The sequence below is a fragment of the Meleagris gallopavo genome, chromosome 7 (genome assembly GCF_905368555.1).
Source record: "Meleagris gallopavo chromosome 7, MGAL_WU_HG_1.1, whole genome shotgun sequence".
In the NCBI taxonomy this organism is placed as follows: domain Eukaryota; kingdom Metazoa; phylum Chordata; class Aves; order Galliformes; family Phasianidae; genus Meleagris; species Meleagris gallopavo.
Genome location: NC_139410.1, coordinates 30220410 through 30235734, shown reverse-complemented (window position 1 = coordinate 30235734; position 15325 = coordinate 30220410). Strand labels below are relative to the sequence as shown.

The window sequence follows — 15325 nt, the reverse complement described above, 5'->3', positions numbered from 1 at the left end:
TGAAAGGAAGTGAAATATTTGGCAAACTTTTTTTTTTTGTTTTTTAAATAAAAAATGGATACCAACTACCTAGACAATGAAGCTGCTACTACTACAGTAAGATTTTCTCAGACAATCAAGAAGAATTTGCCTACTGAAAGAAAAAATGTATATGTACTCTTCTCTGTATCTTTACTTGTTACTCAGGGCATTTATATAAAATCAGGAGATCTTTTTCTGTAAAACAGTCAAGCCTAACTGTTAGTTACTGGATGCCCAAATATAATTAGCAGGCATTTCAGAGAACCTTTAGACTGTCTTACCTCTTTCTTTTTAAGGTCCCTGAATTTACTGCCCTGCAATCACCAACTTCCCACTCCACTGAGACGTCCCAGTATGCACTGGGTTGTTGATGTCAGTAACATCACTGATCGGCGCTGGAGCCGGGAATCTGCCTATGAGGAAAAGTAAGTTTGGTTTTATTCAACATGGAGCAGATCTCCAAGGTTTTCTTTCTAAATTCTTATTTTATATCTGAAGTGATTTAAAATAAGAATACTGAAAACATTAAGACTCTTCCTGTCTGCAGGTTGGATGAAATGCCTGCTAATTAGTAACTATGCCTACATGGGGCTTCCAGAGGCCAGTTAAAAAAAAAAAAAAGGCAACAAATTAAAAAATAACAACAAGAAATCATATTTTAAAAGTTCTTATTCAATGTGTGAATTATCAGTCTAGGCATGCCAGTAGATGCAAAGACAATAGATTTGAAATGTATGCCTTTGTAATTAATTTCTGATAGAGTATGTAGAGCCAAATCAAAAACAAATACAAAAAGACTTAAGTTTATCTAACATATATTTAGGCCCTATATAATTTTCTAATAAATTCTGAGAGGGAAACTATCTGCTAAAGTAAAATTTCCGTATGGTATGTTGTTTCAGTTCTGCTGACTCTTAAATTAGGATGGATAATAAGATTTTATTCCTTCAAAGCTGCAGAGAGTCTTCTATGATGAGGATGCAGGAGCTGTAAACTCCTATTTTCATGCTCATATCAGAGTACTTCAAGAAAAAAAGTGTCATGCAAATTTATTAAGTTAAAACTAGAAAGTAGGTACACAAAACTTAAATATAGTCAACACATTAGCCCTTCATCTTTCTGTGGTGGCAGAAGGAGGAGACAGAGCAAGTGCAGAATACAGAATAGCTGAGTCCTGAGAACAGAAGCATCAACTACACATGGAATTTGGTGATGCTCTGATTCCAATGCTAGCATTTTGTAAGTTTTCTCCAAGAACTCCCCAGCCATCACAATAAAGTAGCATGCAGAGTTGTTAACCTGGTTGACACTTCCACTGTTTGCCTTCCTTGTTACGTTTACTTTGCGAGGTTGTGAGATTTGCAGGCCGCGTTATTCCAACAACAGATTTCAAAGCCTAAATTTTTGTAGTAGATTTTTACAGTACAAAAACCAAAGCTCAGTAAGTCTTTTCCCCTCTGTTCACCCTATCCAAACATGGCCTGTTCTAAGATAAGGACTGGTCCTGCTTTGATCCAAACAAAAGGAGGTACTTGAAGCTGGTATCAATCTTTAAACAGATAATAGTAGATGTAAGTTCATATTTTATGCAAACAAAATACTTTTTCACTGCTAAAGCTTGAAACATGCAACAGATCACATTATTATGTAACACTCAGAACACCTCTCCTTGCTGCATGCTACCTAATGAACAAACCCATATTGCTGCAGATGCAGCATCATTATAACTCAAGAGTTAAATGTATGTACCATAAAGTTTTTCCAAGACTTTTACACTTACATTCTTGTATTGCTAGTTTTATTTACTATGACTGACTTCCCACTCTGGTCCACGTTGTGCTCTAATCCAAAGTAAGCAGCTACCCTGTGCAACAGCATTCTATGATAAGATGTCATTGGGGGAAACTTTTTTCTTGGAGCTCTGGAAGAAAGGAATGGTAGCTATATTAAATAAACAGGAACAGTCTTGATTTTTTTTTTTTTTTTTTTCCTACAAGAGTACAGTACTTACTCATTATTACCAATGAAATCTAAAATTTCCTGTTCTAATTTCAGCAGCATCATTCTGTCCCTGAAAATAAAAACACAGCAACTCATATATGAGACACTCCAATAACTCCAACTGTATTCATCTTAAGAATACACAGATAGTATCTATGATCAAGGAATTATGGAAGACTATAAACAGGATCATCAGGTGTCTAATACAATATTTATTTATTTCTAGGAGAAAGTACTTATTTTCCACTAAGCTGTATTTTATTGAATCCACACTGTTCTCATCTCAGAAATCACAGTACAAAGAGCCTGCAAGTAATTTCTTCCTGGTACTATCAATAGAAAGTCAGTCATCAAGAAGGCTCAAAAAGGAAAAGTGACTAGGTTTGTTCTTGTTGGTCAGCATGGATAGCAAGATTTGCAGAGGCCTCAATTGCCCCCTGAATTGTGAATCACAGGATCACAGAGAAACAGATTGAGTAGGTGCTGGTAACAGAAGGCATTCCTGCAACATACTTACAACTGAGCAGTTACAACCTGACACACACTGCAATGTGATGTTAAGAGAATACAAAAAACTAAAACTCAAGATGATTGAAATGAGTATCAGCTGAAACAGCATAAAATAATCTTAAAAATGCATATGCCAATTTCAATATCTCATTACCATATAATGAAACTGTCAAAAGGTCATTGTGTGCACACATCAGTTATTATGATAACAGATAAACCCCCACCAAGCCTTTGCCTATAAGCTTGTTTTCACTAGGATGATTTATGACTTCCAGTAGGGCTGAAGTAAGAGACTAATACAGGCCTATGCATTCTAATTTTTCTGATGTCTTCTGTATAGGACAAAACGCGTTGGTCCATTACAATAATCTTTTCTTTTTTGTTCCCTCTCTGACTCCTCCAATAAAATGGAATATCCATACGTTGTCACATTGTAAATCACAACTATAATCTAAGCAACTAACAAATAACAGGAATATCTTTCACAAGAGCAGCACAATTCCACTAAGCTCATTTCTTGCCTTGCATGTTACGCCACAGATCGAGTATTAAACTGTTGAGGGAAAGAACAAACCAGATGGACAGCATACTGCCAATTTCAAAGCAACAGAAACATTTCAACTTTTCCTAACAAATGATAGACTTGGATAAGGTCAGATTTGGTTTCTGATGTGTAGATTGAAGATACATGTTCCTGTGATTTATATATTACATACTAAAATAAGCTGTCTATACATTCAGTACAAGGCACGTTAAAGTGAAAGAACGCAATCTGGTATCTAACAAGAAGATGCTGAGTACAAATTTTAAAGAGTATTAGAGTCTCTTCAGATAGAGCTGCACACAGACAGAACTTATTTGCTCATTAAACAGGAAAAGCATTTATAACAGGTCAGGATCCTGAACCTGTGTTTATATAACACACAAACTATAGTGGATTGGTTTCCAGATAGTCTTCACAACAAAATCTCATCAAATAATTGATGTAATGGTAAACATTTAAGAGGAAGAAAATAAAATAACAATAATAATAATATTAATAATAATGAAAACCAAAACAAACAAACACCAACAAAACATGGTGCTATAGCAAAGACAGAAAAACTGCAAGTTGATTTTGCTGATGCTTACCTGGGATTGTTTTTTAATGTATTTACTAAAAATTCATGAAGATCTATACCAGTGGAATCTGTGTACTCTTGGCTGGAATCTAGAGGTAGGGTGGAAGAGAGCAGAATTACATTTTGAAAAAAAAAAAAAAACCCGAAAAACAAAAAACCACCAAACATATCTTTTTCCTAATTATTGATGAACATTGTCTTTATGGATCAATACTGTTTAACTAGTAGACACGCTGCAACATTTGCAATTTCCAGAGAAAAAGTTTGAAGAAAAAAAAAAAAAAAGCTGAAAAACCCTGTCTCTCTTAATTCTCCAATTCAAGCACAACATAAGAGGCAAAAGCTTCAGTAACACTGTCAGTCTTATTAACAAATTCCTTACATTTTGAAGGAGTATTTTATCATTTTCAGTCATCTCATTTCCATCCACCCTCCAAGTTTTCTCCAACATACTACACTGCACTGCTGTATACACTTTCATGGACCAGTAGCTGATATACCAAAAAACTGGATGTTGCCCAAAGAAATACTGTAATTCAGTAACAGTTTAGCCTTCACTATTGTTATTCTGTAGTATTAAGAACCTTCATTTTATTGGTCTTGCTTTCCACAACGTCATGTTCAGGAATTCTGCCACAGCCTTCTGTCTTGTTCTGGTTTCAGAGTAAGAATAAAATATTTCCTAATAATAATTTGTGTCACTGAAATACTTGAACAACAAACCTTCCCTTTCACCAGCACATTCCACAGTTACAGATCTCAGAATTATAAGCTACAGATGGGTTAATAATTTTGGAATTACACTTCTTTCAAGAACTATGTAAGTGTCAGCCTATGCCCAAGGTAGGCACAGCTCAAACTTAGGTGCCTCAGACCTTGATGTTCTAAGTCTTTTTGTGCTGAGTATGGAGCACAGTCCTGGCAAATTAGCTTCTACTAGCAACAAGGGAGGGGACTACTGCACTAAGGAGCACAAAATTCATTGGATACAGAATATAAGCAGGCTTTTTTGTTTGTTTGTTTGTTTGTTTCAAGGAAGCAACAGCACAATTTTTTTTGTTTTAATTTTTAGAAGGTGGGCACGCACTACAGAGGTTGAGCAAGATAGCTCTAACAACACATTTGTTTCTTGAGGCACCATTTTGAAGACTGACATTTATAAATGCAGCCAAGTTCTGCATCCTGGCACTTTTTGTTTCATGAATGCCTGGTTACCAGCTGGGATAAGATGTACAGAAACGTCACATGAAGAAGGCCTCATGGAATTGAGAAAGAGACAAGGCAGACAAGTGCTAGCAGTCTCATGAAAAGGATACTAGGTTTAAAGATATTTCCTACATATTGGTTGATACAAGATTACTAGACTTCTGTCTCCTTCATTTAAACCAAGAGCTGCTCAATGAATTTCCAACTTATATGCAATGAACATGGCAACAGATAACATGGACAGAGACAGTGATGATTAATTTCTGCAGTTCTGTTCCAAGTGGAATAGACCTTCAATCCAGACTGCAAGAATATTAACATGCATGCATCATACTTGTCATTCTAACTTATCAAGTTCAATCCTTACTCCAAAGGATTTTTATAATCTAGATGCTACCAAAAGTATGTGTGTGAATGACCATATAGTCAGGTGAACAAGAAACAATGAAATATTAATCATTAACATATCCAAAAATCCCTTATGGTTCATGCAAACAGAGCGTTCTTAGATAGTGGAACTCTGAAGAAACGAACTTTCAGTCATAAGAAAGCAATGTCATTTTTTACATTTAAAAAACACTTCCATGAGACTTTTCCCATCAAAAAGTTAGACAAGATCATTAATAAATTCTGAAAACAGTGATTAAAAATGCAAATTAAAAGCAGAATGACAGATAGCAAACCTCTTGATAACATTTTTCTGTGCAATTTATCACTGGACTTCTCCTTTTCCGTTTCATCTTTTGCAGGCTTTTCTTCTTTTTCACAACACTGTGACAACTGGATTTGAATTTTCTCCTGTCAAAAGTAAAAGTCAGTCATCATGAAAATTATTTCAAACAATATATACCTGTGGCAGAACTTTCTGCACTATGTCACCTGCAAAAATGAAGTAGTAACAAGGAAAGTAACTGTCTTCACTTTCTTTCTGATCACACATATACTCTAGCCAAACAAAATGAAATTACTTACTAGCAAATCAAAAACTATTGATAAGACATAGAAAGTAATATATATTTTAGAATTTTCACATATTTCCTGGCTCTGAATGCTATTTCAAAGTGAATCTAAAGTATCTTGAGACAAAGAAAATATTCCAGTTTTCAGACAAATTTTATATACCATGTTTCTATGCAATGTGTGCATCGTCTACATTTCCCCCTCCATTACAGAATAAAACAAATGCTTCAATCTCTAAGACAGACCAGCATTACCAGATTCACACACAAAGATGAAATATTTAGAGTAGAAAATACCCAGGCTGAATTTGCAAACCTTATTGCAATCAAGGCTTTGATTCCTTTTGTGTATTTTGACAAAGTAGCTTTGTGTGCAGGCATCTCAGAAACCCCTGTTTCTATACAATATAGGGGAACTATCATGAAACCTGTTTCCCAGATAAAGCAAAACAGAGCTTTCCTTTTGTGACATAACAGTTCCCTAACTATTGGACAAATAACATCTTGTTCTTTGTGCCTCTTCTTGTCTTTAACTAAACTACTAATGAAGGACTATCATGTCTCAGACAGCAAAAACACAGTAAGATGAGAGAAATGGAGACAAATTCTTTATTGGAGTGGTCCCAAGAGGTGGACCACCGATCCTGACCTGTAATGGCACTTCCCCATTCCTTTTACTTGGAAGCTTCTCAAACATCTGTTTTGCTTCCCCAGAGACAACTGAGTTTATGCTGTCACCCATCCCATTGTAGAAGATCTGATTCTTCCCAACCCAGCTCACAGAGCTGCCCCACAACTATTTGCCTACCACTCTTCTATCCTGCAAGGATAGTCAGGAATTACCAAGGCTAAAGACTATTTCACTGTAATCATTTTTATGCTCCTTTCTGCAACAAGAGCTAAAAAAGGAGAGCTGTCTGAACAGCCACTTCTACTGCCACCAATTCTACTTCAAAGTGTGACAACAAACTGTGTTCCAAAGGGCATTTTCTTATGATTTCATGCTTTAAAACCTGTAGCACCTAATTAAGCATGACCTACTTCATGGGAAAGCCACTGAAAAATATTTTAGCTTCTGTTCCTTAGAATTTTCATTTAATCCCACTATAGTGATAGCTGGTCTCTGTCAGTATACTGATTTCACAGACTCTTTGTTGTAAAGCAAATGACTTTCCAATCTCCAATCCTCACTGTAGCAGCATGAATTATCAGCAAATTTTGACTTAAAAAACAAACAAACAAAAAAAACAACCCCAAATCAAACCCATCAAAACCTGAAAAATTTCTGCAGCTTAATACACTTGAATAAAGAGATAAGAGTCAAGAAGCATTTCAGAGCAGTTACTCAAAAGGATCTATATTCTGGGTTCTCAACTTTCACCAGCACTCTCTAAAATCAGCTATGATCTGAATTTACACAAGTCAGTTGAAACCATCACTACAGGCTGTTTGTTGATTGTCACCTTTTGTTTTCATTTTTCCCACTTTGGGTTGTTTCATTTTGTTACAGAAGTTCAATCTCTTAAAGTTCAATTTGCTCGTTACCCACATCAATATCATGGACACAAAACCAGCTTTTCCTTATTAAGGGCTGAAATTAATCATTCTGAGCTAGTATTTGTACTTCATATATCAGTGCACAGAATCAGAACAACCCCAGCAGCTAAACTTAGACAAAGGATGGCAAAAGAATAAAGAATCAGTGTATTACAAAGGTAAAATAAGCTGCATATATTGCAAAGTGCTAAGGAGAGATTCCCACAAGACACTGCAATAAATGTCACCTGCAGAGAATGCTTACTATGAGAGTCTGTGATTTTAAAGCATTAAATATAGGGTGTCATATAGTGCAAGAGTTCTAAAAAAATCCTGATGACTTACATTTGGAATATGCTGTGGATGAACAGCTCATCAAATGAGGATTCTCTCCTCTTGGAATAAGATGCAGTGACACAGCTAAGCCCTACTGCTTCAACCCTGATCTGATCTCCTAGTCAGTGTTGGTAGCCTTACAGGAAACATTACAGGATTATAAATCACAGTACATGGCATCAATTTTTCTGTTGTCTTTTATCTCTTACTCCACATGCTGTACTGCTGTTCCTAAGAATTGGATTTTTTATTAGATTAGCTGGCCCGGTTTCAAAATTTCTCCAGTAAACTCTTCAAGTACATTATGGAAGGACTGGGAAAAACACTCTTTTCTCAGTTCCAAGAACAAAACCTAGACAGAGACTTTGTGGCTCATTCTTATGATGTTTAATTAGTTTGAGTTCTCACATTCTTTCACTCTCCAAAACTGAAATGGATCTCCAACAGCAACAAATTCTCACCCGCTCCTACTGGTTCCCTTTGCTTGTTACAGAAAGTGAGACTTTTCACAGAAAGATACTTCAGAAGCTTTTCAAATAGCAGCAAAATAAGCCAATATGCTTTATGAGGAAGACATGAAGAATCATTTAACTTTTGTTAGGAGAGAAAACAAGAGCAGCACAAAAATCATTTCAGTGCCCATCTTCCATACCCAAACTAGAACTGGTAATAGCATTGCACTCTAAGGATATAGATAAAGTCAGAGAAGTTGGACTTTAAAGCATTTTATATATTTTGCCCAGTATTTAGGATTTTCTTTGAGTCTATATTAAGAAATTAGTCTTCAGCAATACCTCAGGCATGCGTTAAGAGAATCACCAGCAATTATTAATAACATGCATAAATTCACTCAAAACACCAGAATTTAAAACTGCTTAAATCATCTAAATATAAAGCTGTTAAGTTACGCTGCATATCAACCACACTGTTTTTCTAGTTGTCTTAATGAAGGCACACAGCATTAGCTACCACGCACACTGTAATGCCAGAAAGCTGAAAGAACTAACAAAGCCTCCCTCTTTGCATTCCCTGATACCAGTCACTGGAGTTCAGAAGATTCAGAAGCAGCAGATTCTTTACCAGATATCACCATCCCTATTAAAGCTGTACTGATTTTTTTTAATTAAATCTGGTATCTATATATTTAAAGAGCACCCAAAAGACTTTTTTTTTTTTTTTTTTGAATAGTAAGTTACTTCAGATTGTTTCAGAAACTTCAGTAATGCGACTTTTACCTGGAGGTCCTGTGATATTTCAGCTGTAGGAGGTGGTGGATATTCTTCACATACAGCAAGGCTCCGAACTAACTTTAACTTTGTGTTTGACTAAAGGAAAGTATGTAAAATTAAAAACTATGGCTTATCAAAGTTCTATAAAGATACCACAAGCTGTTATTTTTTCCATTCAAGTTACGTAAAACAAACTGGCTGAGAACAGTATTTTTAATATTTTGAATAAATTACTTCCTTTAGGAAGAAAATACCAAAGCAATCGCAGGTTTGAAGGCACTATCAAGCACAACAGAGCACATCTAATGGAAAGTAAATAAAATCTTTGGGAAAGTGTTTCTCTCCATAACAATAAAAAGCCACCAAAAATATAAAGGCAAACCACAAAAGCAGACAACTAGGCAAGACAAAAAAATCCAACAGAATAAAATAAAGCTTCATTGCCAGAAAAGAAAGGGCAAAACTAAAGGCACTGTTCACAACGTAACAAGGCTTCATATCAAGCACGGAGGGCTCCCTCAGCATGCCAGCACACAAGTCTACTGTACCTTCGACCTTTTTGCTGTCTGTCCAAAAGCCTGCACTGGCCGCTGAACGATAGGCACAACAGAAAAGGTTTTTATTAAACTTAATAGTAAAAGTCTGCATAACAGAGAAAGTTTTAACAGTTATTACTGATGTGATGGTCAAGACTATGAAAGCAACAGCAGGTGCTTTTGGCTGAAGACTATATGCTTTTCCTTTTTCATTGTGCTTATTCTCAAGTTCCCTTTCTTCATTTATAACAGAAGATATTTATAAAAAAAAGATGTAAAAAAATAAATCTAACAAACAGTAAGCATTAATCTCACTCAGTAAGATCCATATAATTAAAACTCCCTGTGATCTCCTGCATTTAAAATTCTCATGTCTCAATTTCCTTGGTAACATGAATATGTTTTGATAAAATTTCCTCCTATTCCTGAAACCCATCTGGAAAATGATGGTATGAAAGAAGAAAAGAAAAAAGCCCTTACAATGCAATTAATATATGTTCTAATTATTATTTTATATTTTATAGATAATTAGAAGATTAAGAGCTATAAAGAACAACTTTAAAACGGGTTGCTGACCAAAAGCTTTGCTTTAGTTAAGTAGTTTACTATCCATGAACACTCTCTCTTCCGAGATTCCTTCTCTTATTAATGGTTTCTTTTAAAATAAGAACATTATCACCATTTTAGGACAGCATGCATCACTGAAATGTACATTCAAAACAAAGTGTTTGACAGGTTTTTAACCGCAGAGTTTGAACAAACTCCAGTGATAGCTGTGCAGGCACAGAGGCACTCACAGTGCTGTAACATAGTTTAAGTACTGGTTTCACTGTGGAACTCAAACAGATGAATATAAAAACCTTTAACAGAACTGGTTTCACTAAGAGTAAGCCTAATATTTGTATGTGAAAAATAACATCCCTAATACCGTTTCAGATTTTGTTTAATGGACAATATTCCCTTTTTTATGAAAGGCTATGTCACTTTCCTCAAGTATCAAGTGTCTTCTTTGCCCCAGCTTCAGTGAAGAGCAGAAGGGCTGCTCATTTAAATACTACTCATTTCATTGTGTAAAGGACTTTAAATAGCTGCACTGAAAGCAAACTGAACTGCTACCTCTTTTCTCTCTTTTTTCTTTCTTTGCTGAGATTTTGTCAACAGCAATTCAGCTTTTCCTATACCTTCAACGATAGAGACAGCCTTGTTGGTGTCTGAAAAACATTCTGTCCTTCTATCGGTTCTGCTAAAAGTATGCATAGTTTACTGAAAGCTGGCACTTTGTGCCAAAGTTTGCATCATATCAAGCTACTGAGCTTTAAGAATGGGATGATTTCCCAACTTTTATCAATTAATCCCACACTAATTACCCTAGGTGAGTTCAAACATAAGGTACTGAGTGTAGTAAATGAAAGTATTTGAATACTTTGCTGCTTGGCTTCATGAGCATGTGACAATTTTTAGAGACCAATGCAGTAGCAGCCACACTGGGAAGAGCAGGGGATAGGGGAGAGGGAGACCCTCTCACGCCTGAAATGGATCCAACCTCAGAGTTGCACATGAGATGAATATCATTCCACCCATCATATTAAGACCAGATATTTTTATGCCCTGTAAAATAATTATTTAACAGGCCTCAATTCCTTGCTTTCCTGTATAATTTCAAGAATATCAAAACCTGAAGTACAAGCCCCCACGTCCAGCCATAACTGTAAGGGATATATGCCAGACTAGATTTGGCATGGCTGAATTGCATGGACAACTCATGTGAGAAAAGGTCTATGCTGCAAGGTCTCTGCCTGGAAACACAAAACCAAAAGTCCTGGGACATGAAGAGTAATTTCACTCATGCAGCTTTAAGATGATTGGACCCAGATCCTTACTTATACAGAACCCGAGCAGCGGAGAATAATCACATTTCCATTGCAGTTCCAGGACAGGAACATGTTATAGCTCTGTGAATTTTAATTCTGCTCCAATTCCTGTATTTGCTAAGTTTTGCTCCTATACTGCATCTTTATATTCTCATTTGTGAAAACCAAACAATTTTTAGCTGCTTTAGAGCTTTAGAGTATCTAATTCGTAGTGAGTTAGGCAACTTCTTAATATTTGCAGCTCTGAAAGAGTTTTAACAACCTGAGAAAACACTGTGTTAATGAAAGTAAGATTAAAAATACATTTATGCCCCGTAATTAGTAATTTTGGACATGATATCAAGACACTTTAAAAACAAGTGTTTTTAAAAACTGTACAAAGAAAAAAATTGCGTAATGAAAAGATTGATCACGTTTTTGTCTTAAAGAAAAACAGTTGAGACGATGTACTATGCTCCATTTCCAACTAATTAACACAATGCAACCAGCAAAGTAAAAACGGAAGTTAAGATCGCTCACCAAACACATGCAGTCAAATACAACCAGGGACTTTCAGAGGAAGCATCTGACTATTTTTTCCTAACTACCCCACACATCAATTATACCAAATACAACGTAAAAGTCTGGAACATTAACATGCCTTCCTCTATCATTCTGTGCTATAAAGAAACTGGATAAAACCAGGTCAGGCACAAGGCGGCAAACACAGGAGCATGAAAAATCTTAAGAAAGGTCTGTGTATTTCTGATTTATTGCTTGGACGTTTCAGAGGACAGACGAGACTTGTGGCAGATCTGAACCAAAAGAGGTTTTTTACCTTTCTACTAAACTAGACTGATTTTAAAACCACTTAAATGTTAGAGTCCTACCTAACAACATAGCTTCGCAATGACAGAAAAAACAGCATGATCTATGGTTAGTTGCTGTCCTGTACTGGTGAGTACTGACAGCAATTTTCCATGACACAGGAGAAGGTGACTAATGATCAAAATTGGAAAAATAGTTTCACCATTGGCTACAGAAGCATTTTCAACAGTTCAAAAGCTGAACAGAGTCTATCCAATCATGGGCCTATTAAAAATCATTAAGTCACATTCTGGAAACAAAGACAAGTAAAAACTGAAGAAACCAAGATAGCTGAGAATAAGGCAAAGAAAGGCTTCAGAGAACTTAGCTGTGGAACAGAAAAACAAAAAGGTCTGTGCCACTCTTACACTACTTAAAAAGATTGGGAAAGATACCCCTGTACTCTAATGAGATATTTTTCACATTTCCATTGTACACAACAGCAAATTGGTGACTAGTGCACAATGTCTCAAAATAATCTAGAATTTAGTCAAAACTTTTTGTCAAAATATAATGGCCTGTTACTCAAACTACAGAGACCCAGAAGCATACAAACTTGATAGGTTTAGACAGAGGAACAATCACAGCTAGTCTCTTATTTGATTGTAAATAAATTAATTTGCAACTTAGAAAGGAAGTGTATAAACATACATAATTGCACTATCAGCTACCATAGCACAAGTGACATTAACTTTCACAGACTGCACTACCACTCCTGAAATCAGTGCTCTCTCAGACAACTAGCTCGATTTCTAATTACACCATTCATGTAATGGCAATGTTCTGGTTCTGACAGAGACTCCTGGACACAACATCCACATTAATACTAAGTGAAAAAGACAGAACTGTCTGCATCAAAAAGACGTTTTCTTTACATAGCTGTACATTTCCTGGTGAGTATGCTATGGGTATGTTGTATAATTATCCCTGTCACCAGATATTACTCCCACACAAGAACAAAACCAACCAACCAAAACCTCTGCCAAAGAAGCCAAAGCTAAAAGCAAAGCCCGTAGCCACGGACAGTTTCATTTCTCTGTGCAGGAATGCCTGTCTGTAGGAAGGCAATCTGCCACTTGATCCTCATAAGCTTCTACACTACTTGTTGAATGAGAAAATGTGAATGAGATTCTTCCAAGTTACTGAATTGCTGGAAAAGAAACATACACATTCATTTTTTGTGATGACTACTGGGATATTCCATTGATTAAAGAGATTACCAGCTTTAATATCTACCCATGTTTCAGTAGTTGCTTCTCATATGTTACAGGCAAAATACTTCATTTTAAGGACTTTATTTTTCCATAAAGCTATCTGTTTACACTGATACCAGCTTTAATAAAGTCAGAAGATATTAAAAAATAGAACTGTGTTATTACAGTAGTTGACAAGATTCATTTGGAAGCAAATTAAACTAGCAGATAAGCCCTACTTCACTCAGCAGAATATTGAATTGCTAGTCATGAACAAAGCTAGTCCCAAAAGAAAGTTGTATTCAATTCTCAATAACAAGAATCTAATAAGCCACCCTCCTGTTTTTGCAACTCACAAAGGAATACTGGCATACTCCATACCCTGATCATCATTTTTATCGTAATTTTTTTTTTTTTTTTATTAACCACCCACAGATGGAAGAACTCTTATAGAAAGTTAGAAGCTCGTGCTTGAGAAGAAATTATGTCTTCCTAGAAATCTGACTCTTTTTCTAGGCCTCAGCCAGTAGTCAGCCAGTTTGTCCCATGCGACAGCCCTATCTTTTAGAGCTCCTGAGCTTGCATAGTAACCGCATAACTGAATCTCAGAGGTATCAAATACACTGCCACACGTTCTTAAATGGTGCTAACACTGGTGTGTTTGCTTTCTTAATACAAAACGATTTCACAGTATTTACCTCCTGTACATCTTACTCAAAATTTGATGCCACAAGTTTCTGTAGGTGTATCTCCTATCTTGCAAAGATCATGTATTTATACATACCAACTTTTCTGTTAGGATATTTCTGTTAGGATAACCTAACCTTTCCAGCCTGATAGATTGCACACCACAGCTGTCAAGTGGGTGAATACTGAGGAAAAGGGAAGGTACATAAGTACTGCTGGCAGCCAAGATGGGATGAAAACTCACTGTTTCCCTCCCCACTGATGGAGAGAGAATGGCTGGACCCAGATTGCTGATTTGAATCCTCTAATACCTAGGACTTGGATCACTGACATCTGATTACTTCAGCCTCATGCAGGACAGCTGTTCTGTAAGAGTTAAACCTGAGCGACTCATAGCTCAGAACCCCTGGGTTGGTCACTCCTACTCAGGGTAGGCATGCTGAGCTGTTCTGTAGTGCTTTATCCATACTAGAACACTCAATATTTCAGTGTCTTGAACAAATCTTACTATTCTATACAGTGTATTCACAATACAGCAATTTCTCTGAAATACAGACAATATTCAGCAACAGCTGAAGATGTTTGAAGTGCCAAATTTTCCTCTTGTTCTGCTATAATAGAAAAGCCTTGACTTAGCTTCTCATGTGCACTCATGAAAGCCAAAATAACACACAACCTGTCTGGTTCCTGTGAAAAGCACTTATCCACATCAAACAATCAAAAATGACTGACCTTCATATATATACATATATATGAATATAAACAGAGAAGTGAATAAAAGTTCTCCTGATCTGTGTCAAAGTAACACGTAAGGAGATCATGATAAAAATGAGAACACAATGAGAAAGACTCATTTAACACAATCCATCAGTGAAAAATAAAGAGAAAAGCTTCTTACCGGCATATTGTTTTTGCTATCAGGGCAATTTTCATCCTTTTCCACTTGAATCTGCTCTTGACTTCCTGATTTTATAAGGTTTTCAACTGGATCTGTATCTTTAAATTCAGCTTCTGAACCCTTCATTGCATCAGTTTCATCTTTTACAGTAAGAATATCAGACATCCTCATTAGAAAAGATTATTTTAAAATTCTACAAGAAACACGGAACCTTCAGGACAAAGAAAAAGTGAATCACTGAGTAGTTTTTTTGAAAGAAATACACACACCTAAGCAGCTATCCAAAATAAAAGTTGCTTTGCTGTGAAGATTTGCTTTCCTGTTACATTCTTCCTGTCTCATATCAGAAGTAAGGAGTGATCATTTTCCTTTTAC

The 15325-nt window shown here is 36.0% G+C and overlaps 1 protein-coding gene and 1 long non-coding RNA gene across 19 annotated transcripts in view; one reads left to right on the top strand and one right to left on the bottom strand.

The window, feature by feature from the left end:
* The window catches only part of LOC146544018 (uncharacterized), a 56613-nt gene that overhangs the window by 31458 nt on the left and 9830 nt on the right, over positions 1-15325 (top strand). Inside the window, exon 3 of the long non-coding RNA XR_014884546.1 lies at positions 318-446. This is a non-coding gene — a long non-coding RNA (uncharacterized LOC146544018). The remainder of the gene's footprint in view (positions 1-317; positions 447-15325) is intronic.
* Positions 1-15325, bottom strand: part of R3HDM1 (R3H domain containing 1) — a 42305-nt gene that overhangs the window by 26176 nt on the left and 804 nt on the right. For 13 of the 18 annotated variants that reach the window (XM_085228760.1, XM_010714027.4, XM_085228751.1 and 10 more), the window contains exons 2-8: positions 14951-15161; positions 9468-9509; positions 8926-9015; positions 5543-5657; positions 3664-3742; positions 2033-2092; positions 1802-1942 (exon numbers count right to left, since the gene is read on the bottom strand). In XM_085228760.1, coding sequence (XP_085084886.1) covers positions 1802-1942; positions 2033-2092; positions 3664-3742; positions 5543-5657; positions 8926-9015; positions 9468-9509; positions 14951-15121 — 698 coding nt within the window. In that variant the 5' untranslated portion in view covers positions 15122-15161. The remainder of the gene's footprint in view (positions 1-1801; positions 1943-2032; positions 2093-3663; positions 3743-5542; positions 5658-8925; positions 9016-9467; positions 9510-14950; positions 15162-15325) is intronic. The other 5 variants (XM_010714032.3, XM_010714041.3, XM_085228754.1 and 2 more) reach the window with 4 other exon arrangements.